General features: G+C 38.5%; 1 protein-coding gene across 1 annotated transcript; it reads left to right on the top strand.

Moving 5' to 3' along the window:
• The first annotated feature begins 2,756 nt into the window (after positions 1 to 2,756).
• On the top strand, positions 2,757 to 13,760 carry LOC110688869. Its single transcript, XM_021865629.1, has 3 exons — positions 2,757 to 3,318; positions 13,359 to 13,632; positions 13,736 to 13,760. The coding sequence occupies exons 1-3, from the start codon at positions 2,757 to 2,759 to the stop codon at positions 13,758 to 13,760; spliced, it is 861 nt and encodes a 286-aa protein (XP_021721321.1).
• Positions 13,761 to 15,003: the final 1,243 nt, after the last annotated feature.

Below are 15,003 nucleotides of genomic sequence, written 5' to 3'. Positions count from 1 at the left end.
CTCCACCATAATTGAACACAACCACCCCCAAATTCTCCTTGAATGTGAATCGCCATTTGTGAAAAGCTTGGAAATTGGAGACACCAAGAGGAAGGAGACAGCGAAGAACGAAGTGGAATCGTATACTTCAGGTAACCCTAGGAACTTGTGAATTCTTTACTCCTAGCATTTTGATTGGGATTTGTTGTTAGAATTTGAAGTAAAAGATATGATTTTGATTGATTATGTTGAGCATGTGTTTGATTTATGTGTTTGTGATTGGGTTTTGTTTTTTATTTACCAGGTTTAGTCATAGTCGAACAATTGAGTTTGTTTCTGTTTGGATTTGTTTGCTTGATAGATGTGTAGTAGTTTTGATTGGATTTTTTGTGTTTGTTTCTTTGTGATGAGTTTTTAGGTTGATATGAGTACGTATTTCCAGAAAATTAGTTTGAAAGTGTGGCATGGAGGGGGGTTTAAGACAGTAGCTAATGGTGAATTGGTATATGAGGGAGGTAGAGGGAGGACAAAGTCAGTGGACCCAGATGAATTATCTTATTTTGAGCTATTAGAGTTGGGTAAAGAATGTTATAAGGGTAAGGGTGTTGAGGGTCTATTATATTTGATTCCTGGACTTAGTTTGTGTAATGGGTTGAGGAGAATTAATAATGATAATGATGCAGTTGAGGTGGTAGATTTAGGGAGGAAGTATAGGGATGTTGAGTTGTATGTCTTGCATGATGAAGAGGACCCAGAACTGGACCCACAAGAACTAGTAGAGCAGCCAACACATTTTCAACCCTTGCTAAGTACACAAGCTTCACAAAGTGCACCTCAATCTTCTAAACCTCGTAACTGAAACCAAAGAGGGGACCACCACATAAAACTGTTTTGACTAAAGTGAGGTCAAGTCCTAGGAAAATTCAACCCACTCAACCACAATTAATTTCAAAAGTGGATTCCACACCTAAAAAAAGAGCATCTTCCACCTCACTCCAAATAAAAGATGCTAGCCCTGATCCACCCTTCAGAACCTCATCTTTTCTTCCTGCTACCTCACAAAAAACCCCTCTAAACCTCACTTCTTCCCCAAAAACAGAAAAATCCACATCACACCATGAACCAATTAAGGATCTAGATTTTGACTGGTATGATGACAGGCCTAATAGCCTAATTCCTATCAATGACCTCATCCCAGATTACTCTGACAATGATGACCAAGATCCTCCTTATGATCCTAGGGTAGACAAAGGAAAAGGAGTAGTTGTAGGGAGTTCAGAATTAGGTGTTGGGGTATTTGGTGAAGTGTTCACTAATGTTGACATTGAGGATGAAGAGGAAGGTGATTGTGAAGCTGATGTGAGTGCAGAGGTGGATTTGGAGAAGATAGATCTAGAAATAGATGAGGAGTTTGAAGAAGCTCTTTTTGGTGAAGATTTGCAAAGTGAATCTGATGTAAGTGATGAGGAGTTTGAGACTGCCAAGGAGAGGGTAAAGGCTTGCAACAGTCAGTTGGTTGAGCTTACTCAACAAAAACAGAGAGAGGCTGCTAAGGGAAAGGCTGCAGAAGAAGAGGTTCCAGGCAGTCTGACTGAAGATCAAGGTTGTCCTAGTTTGAGTGAATATGAATACAGTTGGGATGAAACATGGTCACCAGCAGGTAGTGATGAAGATGGTGATGATGTGAGAAGGAGGAGGGCATAAGCTCTTTTGGTGAGTCCAGATTAAGACTTTTCTCATTTCCAATGGAAAGTTGGATTAAGGTTTGCAAAGAGAGAGGACTTCAGAGAAGCTGTAACTAAGTATGTTGTAGTATAGAAGAAAAATCTAACATCTAATGTTGGTAACAAGAACAGGCAACAAAGGTTAGGTGTAAAGTGTAGTGGTGATTGTCCTTTTTACATTTATGCTTCCTAGCACTCTAGGAAAGCTTCTTACATAGTGAAAAGAGTTTGTGGTAAGCACACTTGCAATAGGACAATGAAGAAGAATAGGCAAATGAAGGACAAATGGGTTGCACAACAATTCCTTGATGTGTTCAATACTAGACCACATTGGCCTGCCAAGGAAATTGTAGACTACATTAGAAGGGCATTCAAGGTCATTGTGACAATAGAGTTTGCATACAGAGTGAAATATGCAGCTCACAAGCTTTTGCATGGCTCAATGTATGAGTATTACCAAAAAGTTGGGGGATATTTGGCTGCCCTTGAGAGTTGCAGTCCTGGGAGTCATTTTGAGTTAGTTGCTGGGATGCCAAAACAGCCCCCTCCAATATTTCAGAGACTGTATATTTGTTTTGAGGGCTTGGATAAAGGATGGAAGGAGGGATGCATAAAAGTGTTAGCTATTGATGGTTGTTTCCTTAAGACCTTTTTGGGTGGACAACTCTTTTGTGCTGTTGGGAGGGACTCAAATGATCAGATGTTCCCTGTGGCTTGGGCTGTAACTGAAGGGGAGAACATCTTGAGTTGGGAATGGTTTTTCAAGAATCTGTAGACATCTTTGGAGCTTGGTGACGGTATAGGTCTAGCAATTCTCACTGATGAGCATCAGGTATGATTAGTTGGTTTGGAATTTGTTTGTAATGTATTTGGCTTGGTAAATTGTATACATAGTTGTTTATGGTGCCCTTGATTATTATGCAGGCAATTATAAGTGGTGTGTCTTCAGTTCCCCCTTAAGCAGAACATAGACACTGTGCTAGGCATGTCTACGCCAACTGGTCTAAATCTTATAGGGGAGATGAATTCAAACTCCAATTCTGGAAGATTGCAATGTGCTACAATAAGGCTGGTTATGAAGAAGCACTTGCTAAGCTGAATGAGATCAATGTTGAAGTTGCACTAGATTTTAAAGCTTACAACCCAGAAAACTTTTGCAGAGCATTCCTTAGCACAGACATCAAGACAGATGCAATAACAAGTAATATAGCTGAAACCTTCAATGGCTATATTATAAATGCAAGAACCAAGCATCTGCTGCACATGCTTGAGGAAATCAAATCAAACCTGATGCACAGAATGATTCAGAAAAAGCAACCGATGGAGAAGTGTACATCTGTTTTCTGCCCAAGGATTCAGACAAAGCTGGATCATAAGAAGGATAAAGCTGCCATGTGTGAGGTGCTACCATCAACAATGAAACTATTCAATGTTACATGTTTCACATATCAGGTTGTTGTGAATCTAGAAACAATGTCATGTACTTGCAAAAAGTGGGATATGCTAGGCATTCCCTACAAGCATGCAATTGCTTGCATTTTCTTTCTGAACAGAGAAGCTGAAGAGTTTGTGCACCAGTGTTACACAAAAGAAAGCTACATGACAGCTTATGCAGGTAGTATTTTACAAAGTGGCTTAGTTGTGCTATTGTTGGGAATATTTCAAGCATTATCCCTAGCTTGAACCCCACTGTGATCATACACTAAAGTACGGTGGCATCCAAAGGGAAAGAAGATAGAGCAAAAGAGTCGCCAACAAGTTTTAGGAACTTGTAAACCGTTCACAGGGTGAAGGTTACACCCCTTAACGATCTAGGAGATCGTTAACTCCAATAGGTCTTGAACCATGACTGGTAGTTCGGGGATGAAGGTACAAATCCAACCTAAAAGTGATTGAACCTGCCCTAATAATAGGCCTCTACTTTATTCTAATCGTATTCATGTGCGCTTTCTGACTAACATGCAAGCAATATGATTAACCCTAAACCTTTTTATCTATGTTGGTTGAATAATAATGCACAGATAAAACTATTATCGGCGATCACTTGAATTATAATCAAATTCCCTTTAAACATGCATAAAAGGTGTGATCAAGCAATAACAATAAAAATAGCATCAAGCAACATAATAATAATAAATAATAAAAATAATAATCATGTTAAAGCATAATAATAGCAAGATCATAGGCATGATACTAACAAGATTGATAACAAACCCTAACATGTCACTAAGCATTAAAAATCAAAGATTTAACCCTAACATGATACTAACAAACTATTAGGAAAGAAAATAGAAAGCATCATAGAAATCATAATTGACATTATATTCTTTACCCTAAACATGATACTAGGAATTTATTGTTGTCATTCTAAACATCAAGCATCCTAACATGATACTAGGAACCACAATAACAACTTAGACATGATTTCTATATTATAATATCAATAAACCAATTAAAGCACTTACTTGGATGCCTCGTATCTCTTTCTAATAACAAAATACACACGTTAGTAACTTCAAGGAAAATAATAAACAAAGCAATTAAATTAAATAATTGAAAAAGAGATTTGGGACCAAACCCTCAGAAATATCAAACCTTTCACGTCTAGGGCGAAGGCAACATCGAACTTGGCTAGGTGTGTCTAGTGCTAATGTATGAGGAATTTTGTTTATAAAAGGCTAGGCTAGAAAGAGGGAGAGAGAATTATGAAATTCTTGATGAGAGTTGATGAGAATTGGTGAATGAAAACGGAGTTTTTAGAAGGCTATTTATAGAGAAAATCAGCCAAAAAGATAAAAAAATCGAAACAGAGTTCTGACGCGCAAAACGAGGTTAGCGCCAGGCGCTAACGCTAGCGCCAGGCGCCAAGCTTAGCGTCAGGCGCTAATGCTGGCGTTTGGCGCTAACTTAATTATTGACACGTTTTCTAAAAATCAGATAGAAATTGCCGTATAGGAGGATAAAATCGTATTTTCCTCAAAAAACATTCTTTTATTCTAATTAAAACTCTAAAAAGTCAACAGAAGTCAATTTATCAATGCTCATTAAATTAGGAATGAAAAGAACCTTCTAGAAGAATCTAGAAAACTAAAATCATTCCTAATTGCATTAGGAATGACAAATCCATATTAGGCCCTCCTCTAGATCATTGGGCAGCATATAAAGCTCAAACCAGGCCCAGTTCAGTAATTTGGCCATAACTTCCTCAATATTCATCGGAATCGGGCTTATAATATATCGTCGAAAAGGTCTTTTCAATCCCTATCCAACTACACTACTATTGGACCCATATCATGGACCAAACAAACTAGATTTGATGTTTTCTTAAAATAGGTTTTCTAAAACAGAGAGAAGAGAAAAGAAATTAAAACTATCCGCAACACTAAACTTTCCACACTTTCACTTCATTCGATTATGATTCGACGTGAAAGGTACTCATCAGCGGGTTTGGTTTTGGGGAGACACAAATGGGTGTCTATAGAAGCCCCCACTTTGATTGAGTTTGGAGAAACGCAAGTTTCAAAAACAAAAGTCAATGTAGCGATAGGGACAAAGAATGATTCAGAACATTCTGCGATCCTAAATCACTCTTGTAACGCCGATACCAACAAACTAGCGTTAGTTAAACAGATAAGAGAGTTAAGAAACGCGTATCTTGCACCGTCGAGCACACGTCTCTGAAGGGTAACCGATTTGTTGTGACGATCTTCCGCAAGCTAGAGAATACCGCCTGAAGACTGCTACGCCTGTAACTGCGTCCAATTTCCGCTGTGATAGTCTTCGAGAAGATCACTGTTTGTTGATCCTTAATGTTGCTATGCCAGTACGTCGGCGCTTTGCTGCTTGTGAGTCGGTGCTTTTGCTGTGATGACAATCCTCTTTTCTTTGGGAATAGTTGCCAACACAACTCTTGTATGATGTATGACAATTCGATTTAGGGAAAGTTGTCAATGCTTCGTAACAATCCATCCTTGGAAATGTTGCCACGATGAAGCGACAATCTGTATCCCAGAAAATTTGCCAAAATCCAATTTTGGGAAAAGTTGCCAATGCTTCGTAACAATCTGTCATAAGAACTTTGCTACGATCGACAATCCACATCTTGGAATATAACTCTTGAAAGCAATCCACCTTTGAAATTTGCCAACGCTATGCGACAATCCTTTTAGGAAAATATTGCCACAATTGACAATCCGCGTCTTGGAACATTTGCAAAAAAGAGTCGACCGACAATCCACTTCGGGAAAATTTGCCACTTACTGAAATGAATGACAATCCACGTTGAGGAACCTTTGCCGAAATTTATGATGAATAGAGACCTACAACAATCCTTTGGGAAATTTTTCCATAGGGAACTGGGTGTATGACAATCCAATCTCGGAAAACTTGCCAGCGATGACAATCCGAACTTGGAAAAAATTGCCAAACAGAGAAGGAGCACGACAATCCACGCGTGGAAACTTTGCCAGAGATGACAATCCAATCTTGGAAAAATTTTCGTTGAAGAAGATGCACGACAATCCATATTTGGAAATATTGTCAGTTAGGGATGACAATCCAATTTTTGGAAAAATTGTCGTTTAAGAAGAATGCGCGACAATCCATATTTGGAAATATTGTCATTTAAGAAGAATGTGCGACAATCCGTATATGGAAATATTGTCGTTTAAGTGCTTGCTTTTAAACCGATACGTTGGTGCTTGTAATGAGCCAGTGTTTTAAGCGCTTAAGCTAAGTGAGATGATTCTTTGTCAGGTCAATCACTTACTACGATTGTAATCGAGCCGACTACTAATCATTTCAATTTGCTTATAGGGGCTAGCTAGCATACCAAGGAACCCGAAATTGTTATATGAGGTCGAAATAACCATTCTGAGAGGCTTCGAGCTTTGTCGCTGCTGAAATATCGTTGGCGCCAAGAATTGGCTCTATCGCCAGACGTTGGGATCTAGCGCCAGGCGTTGAACTTTGTTGCCAAGCGACACCCTTGTCGTCTGGCGCTGGAGTCGGGTCTTCCCTATTCTGCTCTTGCTTCCGCTGTTACTTGGTTTTTCTCCGAACTTTGAGCTTGGTCATTTCCTTTCAACCAAATCCGCTCAAATCTTTTATAAATTAAAGCTCTTCATCTCTAATTTACTGATCCATGTAACTCCTCTTATCTTGGAGGAATCTCCTGTGTCATATTCACGGTTTTTCTGAAAAAAATTCGGGAATGTCCTCGCTTACTGGGATGCACCTGCATTTATATCTTTGACTATAGGACTTTGCTTATCTTTCTTTAGGGTTGACCTAAGACTTAGTGTTGCTTGACTCATTGACTTGTCGTGACTCAAGGTATGAACTTGACTTGATGTGATTGACTCGCTTCATGTGACTCGTGTGTGCATAGTGTTGACTCAATGTGATAACACAACATGACTCAATGTGTACATGACTCGTGTGTGCATCGTAATGTGATCGTGGGACTCGAAAATGCAAAAAAGCAAAAAATTTCTGTCATTTTTTGTGGAGGGTATCGACTTTTTCCCGAAAAAGAAAGGCGCGAAAAAGAATCAAAGTGAAGTTTTTTTGAAGATGCATGTTGAATGAGCTTAGTCAAATGTTGTTTGATACTATCTCTCAAGGTGCAAGGATTAATTCATCCTAGGCTATCTCAATTGACTCAATGATGAAAGTATTTGGGTAACTTAGGCGCGGAGGCTAAGTATTTCATACTTTGTGATGCAATGATGATTGATGAGCGATTTTGGCATGACAAGGCATGCTTCAGCGTTATGTTAAGATTTCATGACAAAGGGTTCCTTAGGGAAAGACTATTTTGTCATGTCTCTGTGCGGTGTGTGAAAGTGATACTAAAGTTAGGCCGCAAGGGCTAAGTGTGTGGGAAAATATATTGAAAAGAGTCAAATGGTGGTGAATCTTAGGCTAGGTAAGCTAATGATGTAGGGATCAAGCCCCCAAGTCTAGCTCTAAGTAAATAGGGATGAGCATAAGAGATTTATTACGGCCGCACCTCGATGTGAGGTTGCCTACGTATCCGTTAGGAATCAGGTCGAACGTAGCTCTAGCCGAACCTCGCACAAGTGTGTGTATACCTCAAAAAGGTCTTTTTAAGGGTTTGTAACGTGGTTAGGCTAAAGGTTATAGAAGAAAGGGATAAAAAGCTCAAGACCCCAGATAAGCCCCCAAGTTGTGCAACCTTGCTTTTGAATATTTGTATTTTTATGCTTGAGTTTCTACTCTTTTTTAGCTCTCTTTCTTTTGCTTTAGCATTTATTTTATTTTTATAAGTGTGGGCAATCCCGATCATGCGGTCTATCACTCACTTGGCATTCATGTTTCTCAGGCACGGTACCGAGCACTCGATAAGAGACGCAATCCGAGACGTGTTCTTATCAAAGGCATTTTCATATCAAAGACATTGGAACACTTACCCTTTTGTACACTTTTATTTATTATTATTATTTTATTATTTTTTGCTATTTTAATCTTTTGAAGTCACTCAAGCTTTTTTATGAAATTTAAAATTGCATGAGTTACACACCATCCCATCCCAAGGTTAGGTAATGTGGGTTAAAAAATGAAAGGTCTATCGTTAGACAAGGCTCAAAGTGGTTTATAAAGAAAGGATTGTAAATTAGAAGGGTGAAAGGCAATATGATGTGGCTACAAGGGGGTGCCTCAAATCATTGGTATACCTTGTGCTTAGTTTGACAATGATTTTTTTTTAAATGTAATGCAATGCGATGATCATATGCAAGTAAATAAATGCTCATTTTATTAAAAAGAAAAAGAAAGAATATACAAAATTAATCTAAGGGAAAAGAAAGGTGCCTATGCTAGACTTATTGGGGGAGGGAAAAAAAGAAAAAGGAAAAAGTGGTCATGAAATCTTGTCGTTGAAGCTCGCCTCTTGTCTTGTGTCGTTTGCTTCATCATCACCCAGTCTTCTCGTTAGCTAGAGGCAGTGGGATCTTATTTGCTTCTATGAGATCTTGAATGAGATTTTGAAACCTGTAGCATTCATCAGTAGTATGACCGCGTCCTCGATGGTACTTGCAGTAAGAGTTGGGATTCCATCTCGAAGATCGATTTTCTGGCGTTGGATCCTTGGTAGGGCCAATAGGTTTGATTAATCCTCGATCGTAAAGACGGTCGAAAGCAGCATCGTAAGTCATTCCAATGGGTGTGAACTCTCTCCTGGGTTTCCTTTTAGATCCTTGATTGTCCATGGCTAAGGCACCATTATGGTAAAAGGTACTAACATTATTACTAGAGTGGGTGTTTTCGGAAGAAGAAGGATTGTCGTTCTTCTTTCCTTTCCAGCTATTGTGGTTACTACTGTTAGTAGCTTTTTGTTTTGCGAGGTCATCTTCGATTTCAATTCCGATGTCATAAATGGCCTTGAAAGTATTCAGATTGTGTTGATATTTTAAATGCTTTGAATACTTCTCTTGGAGATTCTTGATAAACATCCTCACAGATTCTTTTTCAGTGGGCACCTCAATCATCTTAGCGGAAGTTTCCTTCCATTTATTAAAGAAAGAAGTAAAGCCTTCATTCTCTTTTTGTCTTAGCATCTCAAGTTGTCTATAATCGGTTTCAACTTGAATATTGCACTTGTACCTATCAATGAAAGCGTTTACTATCGATTCCCAGGTAGAGGTTTTCTCTTTATCAAGGGAGAAGAACCATTGTTGGCAAACGGTTTCAAGAGATAGAGAAAAAATAGAGGGAAACACTTTCTTATCAATACCCTTAACACTCATTATTGTTTCAACAGCTCTTAAATGAAAATAAGGGTTGTCAGTCGCCTTGAATTTCGGGATGTCGTTGGCATTGAACTTATGCGAAAGAAGTTCTTTATCCACCAAGACCCCTTGTGAACTAATGCCCTGAAATTTATAGTCACTAGATAGCTTGCTCAAGCTTTCTTGCATGAGGTTCATTTGTTGTTGCTTCACAGGGTCATCAATTTTGAGGGTTAAAGCCTTTAACACCTCAGTCATGTCAGTCAATTGACTCCTAAGTTCATTAACTTCCTCTTGAGTTGCCATTATCTTTTTAGCCTTCCTCTTTTGACGAATCGGTTTATCAAAAAGTAAGACTTGAATAAAGAGGTTATCTTTGCTTAATCGCCCTTCACTCCTCGACCAAGTACTGTGGAAAAGGAATTTGGGGATATTCATTGTAAATTGTTTGACTCAAACTTTATTCAACATGCAATGGATGGAGGAAGTGAAGAAAGATGATGTAGATGGAGGAATATGAAGAATTAGGAATGGAATGTACCCTTAACTTAAATGACGGAAAAAAACCGACTCATGCATGAACCTAAGACATGGTCATGGTGATATATACTCAAAGTGTGTGCTAAGACTAGTGAGTGTAGGTGACATGTTAAGACTCGTGTCATGACCATGTGGCTGGACTATGTGACTAGACTCAATTAATGACTTAACAAGGTGTAATTAACAGAATTAATTAGCAAACTGTTTAATTAGACACAATGTGATGACTCGAGCAAAAAACCGAACTGTCGCCAAAACGACAGGACTGGCGCCGAACTGTATAGTGTAGCGCCAGACGACAGAGCTGTCGCCAGGCGCTACACTCCATTGAGTGGCGCTGCAGTCCAAATCTCGGCGCCAGTGCTGGAACGTTGATCTGGAACTGCTTTCGGTATTATTACTCTACAGGGTACGCCTAAAGTCGTACTAAGTCAAATCTGATTAGATTATTAGACTCTAATTACCAAAATTAATTAATTAATTAATTAAGCAAAGTCTTTTTATCCATTAAGCAATTTATTTTGTCTTAACGCAAGTCAAACAAACGGTTAGGAAAAATCACATAGAGTATGCCCAACAAATAATGCACAATTAGTCAAGTAGGCACAATATGATGCAATGAGTTTGCAACCTAACCATGGCTCTAGTTCCCTAAAGTTCAGGATATGGGTTAGTCAATAGAGGGTCTATGGTTAATTGTCCGGATGCACCGCGCGGAAGCCTAACCGTGAAGGGTTGGCGCGAGTGGATGGGACACCACGAGTTTTAGAAAAAACTCGCTTCCATGGTTTGGTGAATTCGACATCTGGGATGTACCCTTTGTTGCACGGAGCGTTCAATCGGGTAGATGGAGCATGAATTCCCAGAGGGTTATGTCCATATGTAGAACACATATGGGTTTCAGAAAAGTGAGAAAAAATCAATCAGGAAGTAGGATCGAGCAAACAATGCTAAAAACAGGTCGAAATTAGAACGCATATTTCTGGCTCGGTATTGGAAGAACTTGGCGCCAGCAAACAGAGGACGACGCCACAATTTGGCTTTAGCGCCTGGCGACAGAAGCTGTCTCCTAGCGCTAAAGTCAAATAAGTGGTGCTTCACTTTGTTTCCTGACGCTAGTTCCTACATGCCTCAGCAGCTTTCTGTGCTCGATAAAATTTTCCAGTTTCGCGCAGCATTATTTCGGTCCTAGTTGTGAAAGATATTCCTCAAATTTCCTACGTGTAAAAATCCTATGTTTTAACTCATTACGGATGGTCTTTCCAATGAGATCATTTTTATGCATATGACAATAATGTTAATCAAAATTACGTACATGAAATACTTAGAAATTTTCGAGTCTCATCCACTCATTCTAAATCATTGCTGAAATAAATTTCAAGAATTAAAATAGAAATCCTCCCCAGTGGAGTCGCCAAAAACTGTTGGGAATATTTCAAGCATTATCCCTAGCTTGAACCCCACTGTGATCATACACTAAAGTAAGGTGGCGTCCAAAGGGAAAGAAGATAGAGCAAAAGAGTCGCCAATAAGTTTTAGGAACTTGTAAACCGTTCACAGGGTGAAGGTTACACCCCTTAACGATCTAGGAGATCGTTAACTCCAATAGATCTTGAACCATGACTGGTAGTTCGGGGATGAAGGTACAAATCCAACCTAAAAGTGATTGAACCTGCCTTAATAATAGGCCTCTACTTTATTCTGATCGTATTCATGTGCGCTTTCTGACTAACATGCAAGCAACATGATTAACCCTAAACCTGTTTATCTATGTTGGTTGAATATTAATGCACAGATAAAACTATTATTGGCGATCACTTGAATTATAATCAAATTAAACCTAAACATTATTATTAATTAACTTATATAAGTGTGATTACAAGTTCCAATTCCCTTTAAACATGCATAAAAGGTGTGATTAAGCAATAACAATAAAAATAGCATCAAGCAACATAATAATAATAATAAATAATAAAAATAATAATCATGTTAAAGCATAATAATAGCAAGATCCTAGACATGATACTAACAAGATTGATAACAAACCCTAACATGTCACTAAGCATTAAAAATCAAAGCTTTAACCCTAACATGATACTAACAAACTATTAGGAAAGAAAATAGAAAGCATCATAGAAATCATAATTGACATTATATTCTTTACCCTAAACATGATACTAGGAATTTATTGTTGTCATTCTAAACATCAAGCATCCTAACATAATACTAGGAATCACAATAACAACTTAGACATGATTTCTATATTATAATATCAATAAACCAATTAAAGCACTTACTTGGATGCCTCGTATCTCTTTCTAATAACAAAATACACACGTTAGTAACTTCAAGGAAAATAATAAACAAAGCAATTAAATTAAATAATTGAAAAAGAGATTTGGGACCAAACCCTCAGAAATATCAAACCTTTCATGTGTAGGGCGAAGGCAACTTCGAACTTGGCTAGGTGTGTCTAGTGCTAATGTATGAGGAATTTTGTTTATAAAAGGCTAGGCTAGAAAGAGGGAGAGAGAATTAAGAAATTCTTGATGAGAGTTTATGAGAATTGGTGAATGAAAACGGAGTTTTTAGAAGGCTATTTATAGAGAAAATCAGCCAAAAAGATAAAAAAAATCGAAACAGAGTTCTGACGCGCAAAACGTGGTTAGGGCCAGGCGCTAACGCTAGCGCCAGGCGCCAAGCTTAGCGTCAGGCGCTAATGCTGGCGTTTGGCGCTAACTTAATTATCGACGCGTTTTCTAAAAATCAGATAGAAATTGTCGTACAGGAGGATAAAATCGTATTTTCCTCATAACACATTCTTTTATTCTGATTAAAACTCTAAAAAGTCAACAAAAATCAATTTATCAATGCTAATTGAATTAGGAATGAAAAGAACCTTCTACAAGAATCTAGAAGACTAAAACCATTCCTAATTGCATTAGGAATGACAAATCCATATTAGGCCCTCCTCTAGATCATTGGGCCGCATATAAAGCTCAAACCAGGCCCAGTTCAGTACTTTGGCCATAACTTCCTCAATATTCATCGGAATCGGGCTTACAATATATCGTCGAAAAGGTCTTTTCAATCCCTATCCAACTACACTACTATTGGACCCATATCATGGACCAAACAAACTGGATTGACTGTTTTCTTAAAATAGGTTTTCAAAAACAAAGAGAAGAGAAAAAAATTAAAACTATCCGCAACACTAAACTTTCCACACTTTCACTTTATTCGATTATGATTCGACGTGAAAGGTAATCATCACTTGGTTTGGTTTTGGGGAGACACAAATGGGTGTCTACAGCTATTGTTTAACAAAATGCTTCTAACTAATGTGCTCTATGCTTTGTACCAGGCTCAATTCCTCCTTTGGTTGGGGAAAGGTACTGGCCCAAGGTGACATACCAATTGCAGCCACCATCCATCAAAATTTGGCCAAGTAGACCTAGAAAGAAGAGGGTGAAGGACCCTTATGAGAACCCAAAGAAGCCTGGGGTGTTGACCAAAAATGGTGTGGAAATGACCTGTTCATTGTGTAATGTGAAAGGTCACAACAAAAGTAAATGTCCTAAAAAGGGCAAAATTGTCCCACCTGAACCTACAGCTAAAAGGCCTAGGGGAAGACCAAGGTCTGATGGACAGCAATCAAACCAGCACCAAACCTCTGACCCTCAACAACCACAACAACAGACAGCTGATCCACACCATGGAGTGTCTTCCCAACTAACTCAGCTTGGGAAAGGAGGCAGAGCTATAAGAGGGGGGAGAGGCTCCAGGGAGGGTCACTCAATTGCTGGGAGAGGCCAGTCTCACCAAACAGGTGTTGCAGCTGGTGGAAGAGGCTAAGGAAGGGGTCACAAAGCTAAGGGAAGCACAGGAGGAGGTGGGAGAGGAAGGGGAAGATCTCAGCCACCAAGGGGAGTTGGTGTTCTTTTTGCAGAAGATGGATCTGTCACAACTAATGTATGTGTGTGCTGTGCAATTCTAATTTATTATGTATTTTGTTGAATTTGTTTATGGTGTATAAACTGAATCTGGATTTTTCTTTTTCACAGGTCACAAGGGGAGCTCCAACCCATAGGAGTAGAAACAGTAGGGGTAGGACTGTATCAGTGAACCAAAGTGCTCTGAATTTCTTGGTTATGGGCACCCAGCCAAGTCAGCAGTCTACAATGACCCAGCAGCCTCAGTAGCACCTTGTGTGTGTGCTTATGGTTTTTGTTTTTTTTTTTTGTTGCACAAACAATTATGACATTATGTCAGCATGAAATTAAATAGTTGCTTTTGTATGCAAATCAGCTAACCAAACTAATATCACATTAGGTCTAGCTGTGTCTTTTGGTAAACATTGATATGTATGAATGGAGTAGTTATCTATGCTACTACTTAGGTTGTTTCATTATCCTTGTTTATTTAGTGTACTCTTTTTCATATAATATTTTTGCATATCTCACTTAATTCAAACACTTTTGCACAAAAAAAGGATTTCATTTCACAAACCATTAAAGGTCACCATTACAAACACAATTCTTTCACTTCTAAAATCCTACCTACTTCAGATACACCATCAGAATGCCCACTATGATACAAACAAAGATGAGATTCCTATAGAAATTTGTTTCAACCCTTGAGCAGTGCATAAGCTCCATCCTCAGCTGGCAAACTTCCCTTTTCAATTCTTTCACTTTTCCCTCCAGTTTCTCTTTCCTTCCTTGCACTTTCTTCAGCTTCTCTTCCATCAATGTCTTCTGATATTCCATCTCTGCTAAATTAGTGTCCTTCTTAAATATTTGAAATCGTAGATCATCCTCATTGCTGGCTTCAATCCACTTCATAAAATTGCAATTCGTATCCTACACACAACAATCCCAATCGAATTCATAATTAGCATCACATATGTGAAACCCTAATTCTGAAATTAAACTCAAATAAGTAGATCTTAGGTTCAAATTACCAAAATTTAAACAGAAACAATTGCAACTCTATTATTTTTCACGACT

Source organism: Chenopodium quinoa, unplaced genomic scaffold (assembly GCF_001683475.1).
Source record: "Chenopodium quinoa cultivar QQ74 unplaced genomic scaffold, ASM168347v1, whole genome shotgun sequence".
Lineage (NCBI taxonomy): Eukaryota > Viridiplantae > Streptophyta > Magnoliopsida > Caryophyllales > Amaranthaceae > Chenopodium > Chenopodium quinoa.
Note: the sequence above shows the minus strand (reverse complement) of the source record. Positions and strands in the feature narration are given on the sequence as shown.

Coding starts and splice junctions, on each gene's coding strand:
- LOC110688869 (XM_021865629.1), top strand. CDS start 2,757: ATGTGCTACAATAAGGCTGGTTATGAAGAAGCACTTGCTAAGCTGAAT. Junction 3,319..13,358: donor CTACATGACAGCTTATGCAG/GTAGTATTTTAC, acceptor GCTTTGTACCAG/GCTCAATTCCTCCTTTGGTT. Junction 13,633..13,735: donor AGGCCTAGGGGAAGACCAAG/GTCTGATGGACA, acceptor CAACTAACTCAG/CTTGGGAAAGGAGGCAGAGC.